Genomic DNA, 18394 nt, shown 5'->3' with positions numbered 1-18394 from the left:
GATTTAAATGAATCAGTAATTATGCATGAAAGAGGAACTGAAGATTTTCTTCTGGTCCAAAACTGAAGAATAATTCTTTTCTATCTAATTTATGGGCTTTGGGAGGGCAGAATTAGTTTATAAATTTGTAGTCTTATTAACCAGAATTGGCTTAAAATTAATTTATTGATCAGTAATCATTTAAGATCATTGGCATTAAAGATTTATAAGTAAATATTAAAATGGCTAGAATAGATTTAACACTTAAAATTTAGACTTTGTGAATGAATCCTCCCTTTTATTTTAGGCTATTAGACTAAGAAATGGCAAATTAAGCTCTTTGTAAACCCTAGTTTTCTTTCAATTTTAAATTGTTTCCATCCATGTAAAAAAATTCTTAATGTAAAATTGATGATTAAATATATCAGAGATTTTAGTAGTAAGAACTGCTGTATTATAGGATGTCTTTTGACTTTACTAGATCAATTGTTTTCCCAAATGGTTAAGTAACCAATTTTAAAACTTTTCTTCAAATACTTTTTTTTACTAGGAATATATTTAACAAATATTCTGAAGACTGAAGAAGGGAATAATGATTTTTTAAAAAAGAAAGGGAAAGATTTAATCAATTTCAGTAAGAGGAGGAAAGTAGCTGAAATTACTGGAGAAATTCAGCAATATCAGAATCAGCCTTACTGTTTACGGATAGAACCAGAAATGAGGGTAAATATTTTCTTTGCTTTTCTTTAAAAAGAGAACATGTTAAATCCTCTGCCCCTCTAAGATATGGCATAACCATACATTATGATCTTTATTTTGCTATGAAAATAGTATGAGTTAATTTATCAATAGATAGAAGTGGTGAATATTAGATATTCTGCACTAACAGTCTGCAGTTATTAATATTATTAGGCACTTTGTCTTGACATTGTTGTTTCTTTGTGCAGCTGGTTTAAGTAGCACTTTCAAAAAATGAATGACAAAGTGGAATGAAAGAAGCTTTCTGATGTCCACACAGTAAAAAGAAAATCCACTACCAGTACTATCATTGATTGATAGACATTTTAGATATTTTATATGTGCCAATGTAACATTAAGTAATTAATCCCTTTATAAGAACATTGCATTTAAATAGGGGAAGGGGTTGGGAGAGTGGTGTGTATATATGCGTAGTAAAAAATGATTTTTTTAAAACATTTTCTCACTTGGTATTCTGTTTTGAGCAATAGTTTCATAATATTGATTCTGTGGTACTATAAGATGTGAAATATCTTCTAAGTTAGAGTAAATTATGGTATTATGTTTATAGTGAGTTTTATTGTATTATACTTATTTGAAATTCAGAACATATGATAACTATCAGAATAAGTTCACCTTTCACATTAAAAATTGTGCTACACTTTCAGATGTAGTCTGCAGGTTGGGCATGTTGAGTGAAAATGGTCACTATCATTCCCACCCTCCTAAACTGTAAGATGGTAACTATTCTTTGTTCCAAGTTCAAAACAAAGAACCCTAAAGTCCTAAGAAAAAATGAACTGAAGTATACACCATTATGAAAATACAGACAGATACTTACTCTAAAGAAAATTGTCACCTATTTCATCCCCTTCTCTCACTATTTAGCGAACCCTCTGTGATGTGGTGCTTCATAGGGCTAAAGAAATGTTCTTGAGGGAATTCCCTGGCGGTCCAGTGGTTAAGACTCTGTGCTCTCACAGATGAGGGCCTGGGTTCAATCCCAGGTTGGGGAACTAAGATCTCACAAGCTGCATGGTGCAGCCAAAAAAAAAAAAAAATGTTCTTGAAGCCCAGATTAGAGTTCACACTGTATTTCCTCCCCAAAATAATGTTACATTGTAGCTGGGTATAATTAAAATAGTAATTTTAGCATTCATATCTCAGTAATTCCTAATAGGTTTCTGTGATCCAATCTAGACATCCTACTGTTGTTTAAAGCATTCTTTTGGGGGTTAGGGGCAGAGAATGCTTTCTTTATAGATTGACTCAAAGTAAGTTTAAAAAGTAGATAAAGTAGCTAATCACTTTCAAAGCATAGTTAGCCAAACTAAATAGTATTTAAAAAATAGAGTAAAGGATAAGAAAATCACAATTATAACTTCATAAAAGTCTTTAAATTACTGTTGGTCCATTTGATTTAATTTAGCTAACCTGAACATAAGAATAAATTGTTTCGGGCTTCCGTGGTGGCGCAGTGGTTGAGAGTCCGCCTGCCGATGCAGGGGACACGGGTTCGTGCCCCGGTCCGGGAGGATCCCACATGCCGCGGAGTGGCTGGGCCCGTGAGCCATGGCCGCTGAGCCTGCGCGTCCGGAGCCTGTGCTCCGCAACGGGAGAGGCCACAACAGTGAGAGGCCCGCATACCGCAAAAAAAAAAAAAAAAGAATAAATTGTTTCAATATTGTTAAAGGAGTAATATCATTTTCTTGAAATTGGCAGAATGCCTGAAAAATGGAAGAATTTTATACTAGAAATTCTAAAGCTCATTTTGCCTACTGCTAAAGCTAAAACGCAGAACTTATTTGTATATATGCTTCTAAGCTACTTCAAAATTAAATAAAGCTAAATCCAGTAATTTGCTTGTCAGAAATTTTCCTAAGGAAGTCATCAGAAATGCACAGAAAAATTTATGCACAAGGAGTTGATAATAACAATAATTATTACTATAATAGCAAAGAATTAGAAAACACCTATGTGGGTTACTACCTATATGGAAATTGGTGAAATAAATTCTGGAACATCCATCTGATGAAGTATTATATAGTTAAAATTTGTATAATTTAAAATAAATAAACCATACAGAAAAAAATTAATTGAATACTTTCAAAAGGCTAAAAATAGCTATGTTGGATCCCAATTTTGCAGGAAAAAAATTTCAATATATGTATATGTGCATATATTCACACACAGAGTTAAAACATTGGAAGGATATTCCAATAGTAAAATGTTAACGGTGAGATCTCTGGTTGGTGAGATTACTGTTTATTTTTTTTGTACTTTGTTAAATCATCTAAATTTTTTACTTAAAAACTTGTATTTTATAAGCAGCTCATGCAGCTCAATATAAAAAAAACAAACAACCCAATCCAAAAATGGGCAGTAGACCTAAATAGACATTTCTCCACAGAAGACATACAGATTGCCAACAAACACATGAAAAGATGCTCAACATCACTAATCATTAGAAAAACGCAAATCAAAACCACAATGAGGTATCACTTCACACCAGTCAGAATGGCCATCACCAAAAAATCTACAAGCAATAAATGCTGGAGAGGGTGTGGAGAAAAGGGAACCCTCCTGCACTGTTAGTGGGAACAGTGCTTTGTGACCACCTAGAGGAGTGGGATAGGGAGGGTGGGAGGGAGGCTCAAGAGGGAGGGGATATGGGGATATATGTATACATATAGCTGATTCACTTTGTTGTACAGCAGAAACTAACACAACACTGTAAAGCTATTGTACTCCAATAAAGATGAAAAACAAAATTTTAATATATGTCTATTTTATAAACTAGTATATAAATAAATATTTATAAATAAACTAATTTATAAAACAACATGTAAGCTTGGAAAATATTTTTTTAGTAAAGACAAAAAAGTTTGCTAGAGGCTAACATAGATATGTTTATATAATTGTTCTTGAAATTACTTTTTTTTTTATTTCATAGTGCAATTTTGTAATACCATCCAAAGGTAGACACTTACTACACATTTTGAAATTACTTTTGAATAGATTTTAGTCCAATTTATCTCTTTTTTTTCCGATCATCAAAGTTTCATTGTGGATTATAACTATAATTCTGTTTTAATCACTTTTGACAGCTTATTACTGATGATCATTTTGTTGTTATAATGAGTAGGAATGTTAACTGAGGGATACTGAGACATTAAGATGGTAATAAGTGAAAAATCTGTTCATCTTCTTAAAAGAACTTTAAGACTGGAATATACAACTTACATAAAAACTTTATACTTTTATCCAAAAACAGAGAGATTTGAATCAGCAATTCTTGAGGACTTTTCAGACATTAGGATCTGTTAATTTGTTGATGATATTTTTATATTAAACTGATGAAGTAAACGTTTTAATAAAATCTAAAATAGGTACTCATGGATATTTGTTTAATTCCAGAGGTTCTTTGAAAACCTTAACCCCATGGGAAATGCTTCTGAAAAAGAGTTTACAGATTATTTGTTCAACAAGTCACTAGAAATTGAACCCCGAAACTGCAAACAGCCACCTCGATTTGTAAGTCCATTACAGTTTTGGAAAAAATTGTTTTTTAAAGCAATGCTGTCTTTAGTGTTCAACAGACTATTTCCATTAAAATTGTACTTTGCTTGAATAGCTGGGTTTTTTTTTTTTTTTTTTTTTTTTTTTTTTTGCCGTAGGCCTCTCCCATTGCGGAGCACAGGCCCTGGACACGCAGGCTCAGTGGCCATGGCTCACGGGCCCAGCTGCTCCACAGCATGTGGGGTCTTCCTGGACCGGGGCACGAACCCGTGTCCCCTGCATCGGCAGGCGGACTCTCAACCACTGCGCCACCAGGGAAGCCCTGAATAGCTGTTTTTAAGTGTTTTGTTTTGCAGTGTTTATACTATTTCTAAAATTATATATGCTGTGGGGGAAAAGTTAGCATTTTGATAAAATCTGGTTTATCCTTTATCTTAGTACCACTTGTTTATCTGTCTTTTTTTTTTTTTTTTTTTTTTCGGTACGCGGGCCTCTCACTGCTGCGGCCTCTCCCGTTGCGGAGCACAGGCTCCGGACGTGCAGGCTCAGCAGCCATGCACGCGGGATCCTCCCGGACCAGGGCACGAACCCGCGTCCCCTGCATCGGCAGGCGGACGCCACCAGGGAAGCCCCTATCTGTCCTTTTTTTTTTTTTTTTTTTGCGGTACGCGGGCCTCTCACTGTTGTGGCCTCTCCCATTGCGGAGCACAGGCTCCGGATGTGCAGACTCAGCAACCATGGCTCATGGGCCCAGCCACTCCGCGGCATGTGGGATCTTCCCGGACCGGGGCACGAACCCGTGTCCCCTGCATTGGCAGGCGGATTCCCAACCACTGCGCCACCAGGGAAGCCCTATCTGTCCATTTTTTTTTTTTTTTTTTTTTTTTTTTTTTAGCAGTTTGCGGGCCTCTCACTGTTGTGGCCTCTCCCGTTGCGGAGCGCAGGCTCCGGACGCACAGGCTCAGCAGCCATGGCTCACGGGCCCAGCCACTCTGCGGCATGTGGGATCCTCCCAGACCGGGGCACGAACCCTTGTCCCCTGCATCGGCAGGCGGACTCCCAAACACTGCGCCACCAGGGAAGCCCTATCTGTCCATTTTTGATCCTTCCTAGTATAAGGGGAAAAGCTGTGAGAAAGTGAGAACCTAAATGGCAGGTAGCTAATGGAACAGGAAATGAAAAGACCTGGGAAGGAGTAAGGAGAGATACCACAGTTCTTCTGACTTGACCCTCGCTCCTGCCATAAGAGCACCATTGTCCGTAGTTACCACTGGAACCCACCTCTCTCGCTAAAATTTGCTGCTATACAGTAGTTCCTTTTATTCCTGGGTTTCGCAGTGACAACAGAAGTAGTAGAAGACCAATTCTAAGTAGCTGAAGGTGAAGCAAGGTGTGGAAGGAAGTAAAAACATTTGTGATACACCAACTTCGAGCCAGGTAGTTTCATGTTACCTCATCTCCACAACAATTGTATGATATTGATCTTACTCTCATTTTACAGACATAAAAACTGAGGCTCGAAGGAGATAAATAACTTTTTCAAGGCTGCATAGCTAGATATGGGCACACTTGAGGTTTTAACTCAAGTTACCTGAATCTGAGTTCATGTTTTTTCATCAGGTTACCCCTGGGAGAGGTTTTAAAAGGGAGTAGAGGTTGAAGGTGGGAGATAATGATAGCAATTTTTTCCAAAGACTCTAAAGTATCATTGTGGAGGTTGGTCATTTATTATTAGGGAGGGGGAAAAAAAAAGGTCTTTTTTTTCTAAAGCACCCAGCATAATATGTTGCATATATTATGTCTACAGTGAATATTTGTAAAATTGATATCAGTAGTTTGAAGAAGTTTAGGCTCAAGTGTTTGGGGAGCAAACAGTTGTTTTCACACAGATTTCGCAGTATTTTATTTCTGTAGTATGAAAAGAGGTTTACTTATACAGTATTCGAGTCAATGTTAAAATTAAGCCAATCAAATCCCAAAGCGTTCCACTGGAATGTTACAGACTGTCCTTGCAGACTGGGATTTATTGTACTCTCTTAACTGTATGCTAAGAATTAATAAGGTAATACTAAGTCATAATAAATAAAGTACGTGCAAGTTTGTAATCATAATTATATTTGCTTTTCCTAGCCTAGGAAATCAACTTTCCCTTTAAAATCTCCTGGAATAAGGCCTAATACAGGCCGACATGGCTCTACCTCAGGTACTTTACGAGGTCATCCAACACCATTAGAAAGAGAACCATGTAAAATAAGCTTTAGTCGGATTGCTGAAACAGAGCTTGAATCAACAGTGTCAGCACCAACCTCTCCAAATACACCATCTACTCCACCAGTATCTGCTTCTTCAGACCTTAGTGTGTTTTTAGATGTGGATCTCAACAGTTCCTGTGGTATGTATTTGGTGTAAACTATTTGGCAAAAAAAGGAATCTTGTGTTTCAGTTAATTCTTTTCATCATTTTAATTAGGAAACTGTAGAATCCTTTGCAAACTATATTAGTGTGAAAAGTGACATCTATATGTGAAAATAGTGATTAACATGGGAGTAAAGCATTATTTGTGCATTGTTTATGCATATTATTTTCTAATATATTCATTCAACAAAGATTTATTTAGAACCTTTTGAGCCCCAATGCTACTCTAAAGGGGAGCAGTAGGCAATGAAAAAGAAAACAAAGCAGATAAGTTTTGTGAAGGAAATTTAAAAAGAGACTGAGAGGGAACTACTTATGCTAAGAAAGGAAAAACATTCCAGGTACAAAGAATACCAGGTTCATTCTTTAAAAACTAACATGGCCAAAGATGATGATAAAATTCTGAACTCTGTGTGTGTTATTACGTATGTTACTTTATGCAAACATATTTTAAAAATATAACCGTACATATTACCTTCCTTTTCAAATTGATTTTTCTCATTCCGATAGGAAGCAATAGCATCTTTGCTCCAGTGCTCTTGCCTCATTCAAGTAAGTAAGAATTTGAGTCGATTCTAATGAAATGACTATAAAGATAATAATTGAATTGATAAAATTTGTATATGAATATTTTGGGTTTTAGCAACATTTCAAAATTTTAAGAAATGAATGAAATTCTTATAAATAAATCAAATTATTTTCTTTCAACTGAGTACTATTTAAACTTTACTACAGTTTATTTTCATCATTTTTTAACCTATCTATGTTCTAGGGGCTATATGACATTGAACAAATTACTTAGCATATCCGATTTGTTAAGGGTCAGATGAGATAACTATTTAGAAGCAGCTAGCACATTACTTGGCACAGGATGAGCAGTGATTTCATATCAGTTGCCTCTCCTCTTCCCCACTCCTTCCAATTCATTTCCTATAGGAGTAATACTAAATGTTTATCAGGTTTCCAGGCTAGTCTTGAACACTTATTTCTTCTCATGAGCTTTTTTTAGTTAAAGCAGCATTTTAAGTAAAATACTGTCACCTTTCTTTCTATGGTCATTTGTTTAAAATAAAATAACCCAAAGGGACACAGCAGCTTCAGGAATAATCCTCCCAATCTAGAGGACTTCTGCTTCTATCATAGTAAAATGTGAATCATTTAGATAGTAGCAAGAGAGTTTCTGTCTTGTGAGAAGAGTAAAGTTTTTCTTTTAAATGTTTAATTCTGTACTTTATTTTAATTTTTAAATTTTTGTCAAGGTGATATATGCATAGAGTTTTAAAAGGCAAATAGTGCTTAAAACACTTAAGATGAAATTAACAACAGTTCTACCTGATGACTCCCCACCCCTTGTTTTCCAGTGATTTTTCCACATTTTTAAATGATGTTTTTATATTTTTCTCTCTCTTGAATCATTAATTTTAGACAGTGTTTACTGATTTCCTATTATGGTAGATGAAGATTTCACCCTTTACCTAATATACTTAGCGCATTTGGGGAAAATATTATTCACTGCCAAGTCAAGGAGTGTATACTCTGATCATGCTTCCTTTCTTGTACAGCTCTGTTTCCTGAAGTTAATAATAGCTTCATTAATGTTTAGGATTTTTGTTCGTTTGTTAGTTTTTAAACATCTATTGCTACATCTTCCCACACCCTTTTACAGCACAGTTTTCCTTAAAGTCAGACCATTTAGGGAATTTATCTAGGATTTTTTGTTTGGGGTTTTTGTTTTGTTTTGTTTTGTTTTGTTTGCGGTACGCGGGCCTCTCACTGCTGTGGCCTCTCCCGTTGTGGAGCACAGGCTCTGGACGCGCAGGCTCAGCGGCCATGGCTCACGGACCCAGCCGCTCCGCGGCATGTGGGATCTTCCCGGACCGGGGCACGAACCCGTGTCCCCTGCATCGGCAGGCGGACTCTCAACCACTGCTCCACCAGGGAAGCCCTTTGGGGGGTTTTTGTTTGTGTGCTTTTTAACTTGGAAACTTCCTTCCTGATGCTCTTTTGTCCTGCTCCAGTTGGGACTGGTTGCTGTCTTGGCCTCTGACCCAGCTGAAATCCTAGAACTTTCTTTTGTTGTCATACTAGAAATTCCCTTCATCTCTCTTGTGTTGGATTCTTGTTTTTTGGATTCCTTGTCTTCTTTCTTGATATGCTTCCTTATTTTGGTAGGGGTACATCTTTAGTAGCTACCTGAGAAAGGATACATAGGATATAAATTTTTAAGTTCTTGCATTTCTGAAAATGTACTTATACATTTAGTTGTTAATCGTTTGGCTGGGGGAATTCCCCAGCAGTCCACTCCACGCTTTCACTGCCAAGGCCCTGGGTTCAATCCCTGGTCGGGGAACTAAGATCCCACAAACTTCATGGTGCAGCCAAAAAAAAGTTTGCCTGGGTATGGAATTTTAAATCATTTTCAGTCAGAATCTTGAAGACAGTTTCCCACTGTCTTCTAGCTTTCATAGTTGCTGTTTAGAAGTCTAATATCATTCACTCATAAATTATTCATGCATAATTTTTAAATGCCTACTATATGCAGGTACTGTTGTAGGTGTGAGAGAAGTGGCACTGAACAAAATAGACAAAAATCCTTCTGACAGTGATGCTACATTCTTAATCCTTTTTTTGAAAACTGGAGTTTACTTGCTGTAGCAAAGAGACCCAAAAATACAGTGTCTTACATGAAATAGAAGTTTACTTCTCAAAATAGCCAGAGCAAGTAAACAACTCTGCTCTATAAGGTTTTCAGGCTAGCAGGGCAATCCAGGATTCTCAAAATTTGGCTTCCATCTCTGAGTCTTGAGCAACTGATTTGAGTTGTTACCATTTTTCTGCCAGCAGGAACATGGAGAGCAAGGAGCTTTGTTACAAAAAGTGATCTGGGTGTTGCAGGTATCACACCTGCTCTCATCCCATTGGCCAAAACTTAGTCACATGGACACAGATGCAAGGGAGGCTAAGAAATGTTGTCTGTAACTAGGCAGCCTTTTGTCTTGCTAAAATTCATGGGATCCCATTACTAAAAGGAAGAAAGGGACAGGCGCACTGGGGGACAATTAGCAGTCTCTGCCACATTAAATTCAAGACACTTTTAGGATCTTCTGTTTATTCCTAATGATCTATACATTCACAATGATCTGCTTTGATGTGGGTCTTTTTTTCTTCTTTCATTTTGCTGTCTATAATGAGCCCTTTAAATTTAGAGATTCATGTCTTTGATTTCTAGCAAGTGTTCCTTGTATCATTTTTTTAATAATTTCTTCCCTGCCATGTTCTCTTGAGTCCCTTTTTGGAGCTTCTTTTCCATATTGTACATCCTAGATTCATCCTCTGATTTTCTTTTATCTCCTGTTGTCCATCCCTTTATGTGTTCTGTTTTCTGGGAGATTTCCTTACTTTATTGCCCAGTTCTCCTATTTTTTTTCATCTATCATGATTTTGAATTTCTAAGAATTCTTTCTAAATTCCCTCTGATCATGCAATTTTTATATCATCCTAGTCTGGTTTCATTATTCAATTTTTGAAAAAAATTGATTTTGTTTCTGGTATAGTTTCTTTTCTGAGTTTCTTTCTTCTATTAGTTGTGGTCTGTGTTCTTTCATATTGGAGGTTTTTCTTTCTTGTCTGGGATCCTTAGCTTTCTGTTCATATTTTAGAGTGAGGCAGTATAAACTGATAGGAAGTATGATATCCGTGGGCAAAGCTTGTTGCCTTGTAGGTTTCACTGTTAGAGTGATAGAGTGATGAGATTTTTTTTTTTTACTTAGGAAGTCCCCAAATTTCAGGATCTATGAGGCGTTTTCTCTAAGAGTGTTTAGTTTCTCCAAAGAAAGATCTTTGAATCTTCTGCCTGGGAGATCTCTGCATTTAGTATGAAAATCTGTGTTTTCAGCACAGACTAGTGTTCCCAAGTCTGAAGTTTATATTCTGCAGGGAATAAAAACCCTCAGTCTCCTACAGTGGTGGGAATGTGGTAATTGCCTGGCCTCACTAAGTGGAGAATAGGATTTGGGGGTTCTCACTGGCCCTTGTGTAGATGTAATCATATCTTCTGTTTTCACGTCCATGCCTTCCATTATACCAAGTGCCTTTAATTCCTGATCCCTCCTTTGGTTCTCTGGGGGCAAATCTGCTGCTGTTTGTCAGTCCCACTCACTATAGACATTTGGGTTTCATCTTCCTCCATTTGTCTCCTTCATGTACATTGTAGTCCACCTTCATGCATTGAAGCTTCAGGATCCAGATGTTTCCTGGCTTCATTGAAGTTTGTGCATGTTTCTTATTTTCCTGGTTGTTCAGCAGTGGAAATGTTTTTACTACATATATTAGTTTCTAGTGCTTCTGTAACAAAGTACCACAAACTGAGTGGCTTAAGGTCCAGTTCTGGAGGCTAGAAGTCTGAAAATCAAGGTGGCAGGGCTGTGCTCCCTCTGAAACCTGTATGGGAGAATATTTCCTTACCTCTTCTGGCATTTGCTGTCAATCCTTGGCATCCTTTGGTTGGTAGATACATCACTTTAATCTCTGCCTCTGTTGTCACGTGGCCATCTTCTCCTTGTATCTCATTTTCTTATCTCCTGTTTTTATAAAGACACCAGTGATACAGAATTAGGGCTCACTTTCATCCTAACTTGATTACATATCTGTAAAGACTATACTTACAAATACGGTCACATTCATAGGTGCTGGGGTTAGGGCTTCAACATAACTTATGTGGGGGGGACACAGTTCAACCCATAACACTATGCCATTTGAGAACCAGGAGTTCTAGACATTATTCTGGGTGGTAGTAAAATACATTTTCCATATGATAAAGAAAATCATGTTTTGAATTTTAATAGAAAATATTGAGAATAACTGCATAAAATTCTGAATATCTTAAAATCCTGAAAGAAAGAAAAGTATGAAAAGTGCTCACATACAATGGGAAAAACAGCAAGACTGCATTAACAATGGGCATGAATAGACAGTTTACATCAAAGTATGAGCAAGCCTATGTTAAAAGATACTCATATATTACTTAGCCCTTGTAAACTGATATATTAGTATGATCCTTTTGGAAAGAAATCTGAAAACAACATATCAAACCAAAAAAAATGTTCACACCCTTTGGTTATTCATTCAATAGAGAATTGAGTACTTGGTACCAGCTACCCTGCCAAGTACTAAGGATTCAACAGCAAACTAGAAAGACAAAGTCTCTGCCTTCATTAATACAGAATACCAAAAAATTTTTGTGAAGAAGTCACGTACATGAAGATCACATTGTTCATCCTGCTTCTGTGGTTTTTCTACTTTACTTTTAGCTCCTTAGTCTCTCTTGCTGGTTTCTCTTCATTTTCCCAACCTATTAACATTGGAAGGCCCTAAGTCTCTGAATCTCTTTTCTTCTCACTCACTTGTGTCTCGTTCACTGTTATATCATCTATATGATGATAATTCCCCAACTTTTTTTCTCTGCCCAGAACCTGTCTCTTGACCTTTAGGCTCATGTATTCAGTGACCTGTTCGACGTCTCTATTTGGATATCATCTCCTCTAAAGTTGTTCTTCCCATCGCCGCCTCTTCTCAGGTATAACCACATTTGTCTAATTTCTGAGGCTAAAATATTAGAGTTATCATTATTTCTTTCTTTTTCTCATACCCCAAATGTGATCCATCAACAGGTCTTATTTACTTTCAAAATATATCCAGGATCTAACCATTTCTTTGCTGCTGCCACCTTGGTCCAAGCGACCACCATCACTTACCTGGTTTATTATAGTAGCATCCTAACTTCCCACCTTCGACACTTTAGTCTGTTTTCAATACAGCAACTAGGTCCTTTTAGCATGTAGGTTAGACTCTTCTCACCTGTACTTAAAGCCAGTGGCTTTCCATCTTAGAGTAACAGCCAAAGCTCCTTCAAAAGGACCCATAAGGTCCTATGCAGTTTGGCCTTCTTTGATCTATCAGACTTCATCAGCTACTCTTCTCTCCTATTGTTTGCTCTGCTCCAGCTACTCTGCCTCCTGAACAAAATAGACAGATTCCCACATCAGGACTTCTGCTCTTGCTATTCCCTCCGCTTAGACTGCTCTTCACCCTTCTGGCCTCATGGCATGCTCCCTTGCCTCCTTCAGGCTTTTGCTTGGTGTTACCTGAGTGAGGCCTTCCCTGATCACCCTCTTTGAAATTGCTCCCCCTTCCCTGCCTAATATTTCTTCTTTTAACTTATAGCCATTATACTTTTACTTAATTATCATGTTTATTCTCTCTTATCAACCTAGAACATAAGCTCCAGAAGGACATGAATTTTTGCTTCCTGTTCACTGCTGTATTGCTAGTGCCTAGAAGAGTGCTGGCACTATAGCAGATGCACACTAAATACTTGTTGAGTGGATGGACGAGTGAATGATAAAAAATTGGAAGTAACTTACATAGCTAGCTAACATTACAGAAATTGTTAAGTAAATTATCCTACATTCACTGGTTTGGAATACTAAGGTTATTTAAAATGCCACAAAACCTGTATAATCTTGTGGAGAAGTGCTCTTAATAGAAAATAAAATTGAAGTTGAACTTCACACTTCAACAAGGGTTACTGAGTGCCTCCGATGGAGAAACATTCTGCATTTAAGTGGTTAAGTAGGCTGACTGTAGAGTCAGACTCAGAAACTTTCACAGCTATCCCATTATCACTAAGGTATTTTCTGCTTCCATGAGCGTGTGTGTTTCTGTAAGGAAGAGAAGACTCAACTAAGTTTGCCTTAAACAGTAAGAAAAAGCATTCTGACTCAGATAGCTGGAAGGCTGCTTTAAGACTGGTTGATTCAGTTATTAATGATAACTGATAATGATAACTTTAATGATGTTATTAAGGACCAGATTTCTTTTAGACTCTTCATTGTTTTGTCCAGATTATCAGCTTTATCTGAGGCTGTTTTTCTTCAAGGTCATGAGAGTGGTGGCAGGAGTACTGGTTATGTGCTTCCTTGTTCAGTCAAGTGAGAAAGAGAGGTACAGAGAAAGACTGACAGACTGCTTTTCCAGAAGAGCAAGGAACTTCCTTTTCAGTAGCCTCTTGCAAACCTCCTTTCAAATTTCAGTAGTCTGAATTAGTTCATGTGTCGACAACCAGTTACTCTGGCTGAGGGAATGGTCTAATCAGGCCCCAACTCTGGAGCTAAGGGGTAAGATCAGCTTTCACTGAAGCACACAGCTGTATGCATAAAAGAGAGGCAGATAAAAATCTGATCAAGTTAAGAAAGTGAGTCCTTTGTCTACTTCTTGACTGGAATTGGGGTGCCCTGGGCAGAATTGGCTGACTAAACCATATGGGATGGATTCACCATCACCAAGAGACAAAGACAGGGCAAAGTTTGCTGGACAAGCAAAAGGAACATATTCACAGCAAGTACTGCCCTACCTAACCTCCTCACACCATCTGCCAACACCCCATAGGCATACTTTTTGTTTCTGCTACTGGCACGGTGAGCCATCAAGACACTCTGAGGTGACTGCAGAGTCACATGATCAGGACAGCAATTTTTGACATGGAGTAATGAGTGACATCTTTACTTGGATGTCCCATAAGCAGTTCACACAAATTCAGTGTGTTTAAAATTAAACTCACCAACTTCTTTCCCAACTAGCTCCTATAAACCCAATCTCAGTATAATGATAAACAAGCTATGATCACTATCTTTATACCAACTGTGTGTGGAGATATAAAATTGGGAGTTGGTCCATAATTACAGGTATTTTTTTAACCATATGAAAAAGACAAAAGAAGTGAACATGAAAATCGTTCTTATTCTATGTCTGGTTGGCATGTTTGGGGTAATTTTTCCTCTAATACTTTATTGTTTTGTAAATTTCCTTTAATGCAGTTGTGTAATGTTTCCATTATCAGTGAAAGACTTGCAAATAGAAGAGTCCTATGATACAACCCTACCCTATGGTCTCCTATATGGAGGTTTTATTACTTGTGTAGAAATGTATCCAATAATAGCTGCTTCAAAAAATGCATGGTATTTTACACTGAGAATACTGTTGATTAGCTAAGGATTTAATTTTTGACTGTTGTCTAAAACCAGTCGTCTACACTGCATGTTTATGTAAGTTAATATGATGTTAAAATAACAAGTAAAAATAATGTTCACTTCGGGAAAAAAAAAAAGCATGGTCTCTGTTTATGGATGATCTTTCTCTGGAAGTTAGTACAGTTTATACAGACAAAAGGCTTTTCAGGGAGCAGAATCTCCTTATTAATCTTAATTGAATAGTACATTTTCATTTAGCAGTAGTACCTAGTATGTGCCAGGCACTACCACTGTGTTACATGCTATGGATATGAAAATAAATACACACTGCCCTTAAAAAGCTTACACCTTAATGGAGAGGATAGCTAAACCAACAGTCAGCTACGGTACAGTCAGACAGATACCATAGCAGAGGTGATCACAGATTGAAGTAAACTTGTGGTTAAACTCATCTTTTTTACCCCCAGAGTCTTTCTTTAGTTCATGTGGTAGTTTACATAAACTAAGTGAAGAGCCACTGATTCCTCCTCCACTTCCTCCTCGAAAAAAATTTGATCATGATGCTTCAAATTCCAAGGTAAGGAATTCCCTGGTGGTCCAGTGGTTAGCTGCGGGCTTCCACTGCAGGGGCACAGGTTCCATCCTTGGTTAGGGAACTATAGATCCTGCATGCTGCACCTTGTGGCCAAAAAGCAAAAACAAAAAATCAAATTCCAAGGTAGTCAACAGGACTTAGGTTTGCCTCAACTTATTCAAAGTTGTGAATCTTCAAAATAGTGCTTGTTCTTATAAAGAGTCTGTCAGTTACAATTTGGTCACCCATTATGTTTTTTAAATATTTCGGTTGTTTTATTTAGAAAATACCTTAAATAATTGTTTCGTCCTCATAATAATTTTTCTAAAAAAAGAGGCTGGGCAGATTCACAGATGCTCAGAAGACGTACTTTTATTTCTGGTGGAGATTGAAAGAACTATAGTATTGAAACCATTCTCCAAACTTTCAACTGGTGCTTCTCAAACTTTAGGTTGCATCAGAAGCACCTGGAAGGCTTGTTAAAACCAGATGGCGGGAGTTTCTGATTCAGTAGGTCTGGGGTGGGGCCCACGAATTTGCATTTCTAACAAGTTCCCTACTAGTGTTGATGTTGCTGATCCCTGGATCACACCTTGAGAACCACCACTGAGCGTCACTGGGGATAGTAGAAGTAGATGGCCAAAAAGCAGAAGCTGGATATTAAGTCCTCTTGTGCTTTCGTGTCCTTTCATGTTTACAAAGCTATATATTCTTTTTACTCACTTGCCCATTATAAATAAAACCATACATTTATAAACTGTATATATAAAGCAAGATAATCTGAGGCTTTATAAGATCTCAATTAAAACGTCTCATATATCAAAATATTAAACTGGGCCCTGAGTGAAACTGGGAGTAATTTACTCATAAATCTGATCATTAAACCAGATTAACCTGTTTTGAGGCTCTGGATTTAACTTAACACATAAGAATTCTTTAGTCTTTTTAGAACTTTTTCTTACAGATTTTTCAGGAGAACAGAGGTATAATTTAATCTTTTTGTTTTTGAGGGAACTATGAAATCTGATGATGACCCCCCTGCTATTCCGCCAAGACAGCCTCCTCCTCCAAAGGTAAAACCCAGAGTTCCTGCTCCTAGTGGTGCATTTGACGGGCCTCTGCATAGTCCACCACCGCCGCCGCCGAGAGATCCTCTTCCCGATACCCCTCCACCAGTTCCCCTTCGGCCTCCAGAACACTTTATAAACTGTCCGTTTACTCTTCAGCCACCTCCACTGGGACATCTTCACAGAGATCCAGACTGGTTCAGAGACATTAGTACGTGTCCAAATTCTCCAAACACTCCTCCTAGCACACCCTCTCCAAGGGTACCACGTCGATGCTACGTGCTCAGTTCTAGTCAGAATAATCTTGCTCATCCTCAAGCTCCCCCTGTTCCACCAAGGCAGAATTCAAGCCCTCACCTACCAAAACTGCCACCAAAGACTTACAAAAGGGAGCTTTCGCACCCCCCATTGTATAGACTGCCTTTGCTAGAAAATGCAGAAACTCCTCAATGACCCTAGCCATATGTAGTCATTGACACTGGAATGGTATTTGTAAAGTTTTTTTTTAATTTATTCAAAAAAGGCATAGTATTTTAGTACTTTTTAAAAATAATGCTCTTACAAAAATGCTACTGATCAAATAAGCTTTTAAAAATTGGAAAAATAAAAATACAGAAGTCCTTTACCATTATCCTCAGGTGATCAGTAGCATTGCCTTGTCTTGGATCCTCAGTGCTGCCCAAAGGCCAGTATAAAGAATTTATATTTGCACTGTAGACTCTGCTAAAATATGGTTTAAAGTGACATTGATTGCACTGAAGGGGGATAGTGCATTTGTGGAATTTTTCAAATTTGAGTAACAGATGACTTTTTAAGGCAGTGAATTTATACACATATGGGGGTGTGTGGTGATACTGATTTTTAAGCCTCTTTGACCATCTTCTAGTTTTTACATTTAGGAAGATCGTGAATAACGCCCACTGTTCTTAAACTCTTTAATGCCATGTCTTAAAAGCCAGAATTTGCTGCTGAAGACAAAAGTGAAAAATAGAACGAAAATAATAGAATGCACTGTTTTTTGTTTTGTCGAAATGTAAACAGACTACCTAACCCGATCATAGAGGAAAAAAGGGCATATATCTTATACAGATGTGCCTTTTTGTTTTTGCAGACTATGGTGTCTTTAGCTAACGAGTTGCCTATTGTTTTGGAAAACAAAGTTAATATGCCATACATGTACAGTTTTGTTTATATTGTACATTTAAAGATAATGCTAATAACCTATATAAATTTATGTGACTCAAGGCCTATAATACAGTCTGCTACTTTACTAATTCATAAAGCCGGAGGATAAGTTTCTTATGGCATAGGAACCAACTGCATTGCCTTCAAAACCAAGTAACTTTCTCTATAAATCTCGTGTTAACTTAAAATTTTTAAAGTATTTTTTTAGATTGGTAATATTTAAACCAGCAGACACTTAAAGCTTTATTAAACTTTTTAATCAGAGATGTGATTAAAACTTTTATTTGCCATTTGTATTCCTTCGTTCTAAGTGATGAAAAAGCGTGTTTTCCTCTTAGTGCCGTAGCAGCAGTTGTAAAGTAGCCAAAAGCCACATTGTTTATTTACTGGTCTGTGGCCTTTTACTGTGCTTTGTATCAGAGTTCCTAACAAGATTAATAAATCACCCCAGTCTTAATTTTTAAAAGACGCTTAAAATATGTGTTTTCATTATAAGGAACAAGGGGGTAAGATTGTTGAGTTCTGTAGAAGTAATATATACACACATTTTCAATAATTTGTGCAATTTAAGTTCTATAATCCCAAAGAATTTAAGTGATGTAAACTTCAGAGGGATAACTTTGTCTTCACCGTTAAACGCAGTCACAAGCTTCTTGCAACCATTTTTACGCATTCAGATGAAAAATTAGGAGCATGTTAGGAATTCTCTGTAAGCAGGATTATAGCCATCCTTGGTAGGATCTTGGAAGCTGCCTTAAGGCCAGTAATAAAAAAACAAAAAAAACCCCAGTGTGAATCAACCTCCAACTAGATAAAAACACTCAGGTTGGCTTTGTCCGGAAAAGTAATTTAAACTGCCGGTTCGTTGAGGCAGACTTGTAATTTAGGGG

The 18394-nt window shown here is 37.3% G+C and overlaps 1 protein-coding gene across 3 annotated transcripts in view; it reads left to right on the top strand.

Moving 5' to 3' along the window:
• The window catches only part of SOS2 (SOS Ras/Rho guanine nucleotide exchange factor 2), a gene marked incomplete at both ends in the record, with an annotated part of 101860 nt that extends 85088 nt beyond the window's left edge, over nt 1–16772 (top strand). For all 3 annotated transcript variants that reach the window (XM_079698991.1, XM_079698990.1, XM_079698989.1), the window contains 6 exons: nt 530–702; nt 4135–4251; nt 6367–6628; nt 7162–7203; nt 15146–15255; nt 16263–16772. In XM_079698991.1, the coding sequence (XP_079555117.1) occupies nt 530–702; nt 4135–4251; nt 6367–6628; nt 7162–7203; nt 15146–15255; nt 16263–16772 (1214 nt within the window). The remainder of the gene's footprint in view (nt 1–529; nt 703–4134; nt 4252–6366; nt 6629–7161; nt 7204–15145; nt 15256–16262) is intronic.
• Between the last annotated feature and the right edge of the window lie 1622 nt (nt 16773–18394).

This window comes from Hyperoodon ampullatus (assembly GCF_949752795.1).
Source record: "Hyperoodon ampullatus genome assembly, chromosome: 3".
In the NCBI taxonomy this organism is placed as follows: Eukaryota; Metazoa; Chordata; class Mammalia; order Artiodactyla; family Ziphiidae; genus Hyperoodon; species Hyperoodon ampullatus.
Note: the sequence above shows the minus strand (reverse complement) of the source record. Positions and strands in the feature narration are given on the sequence as shown.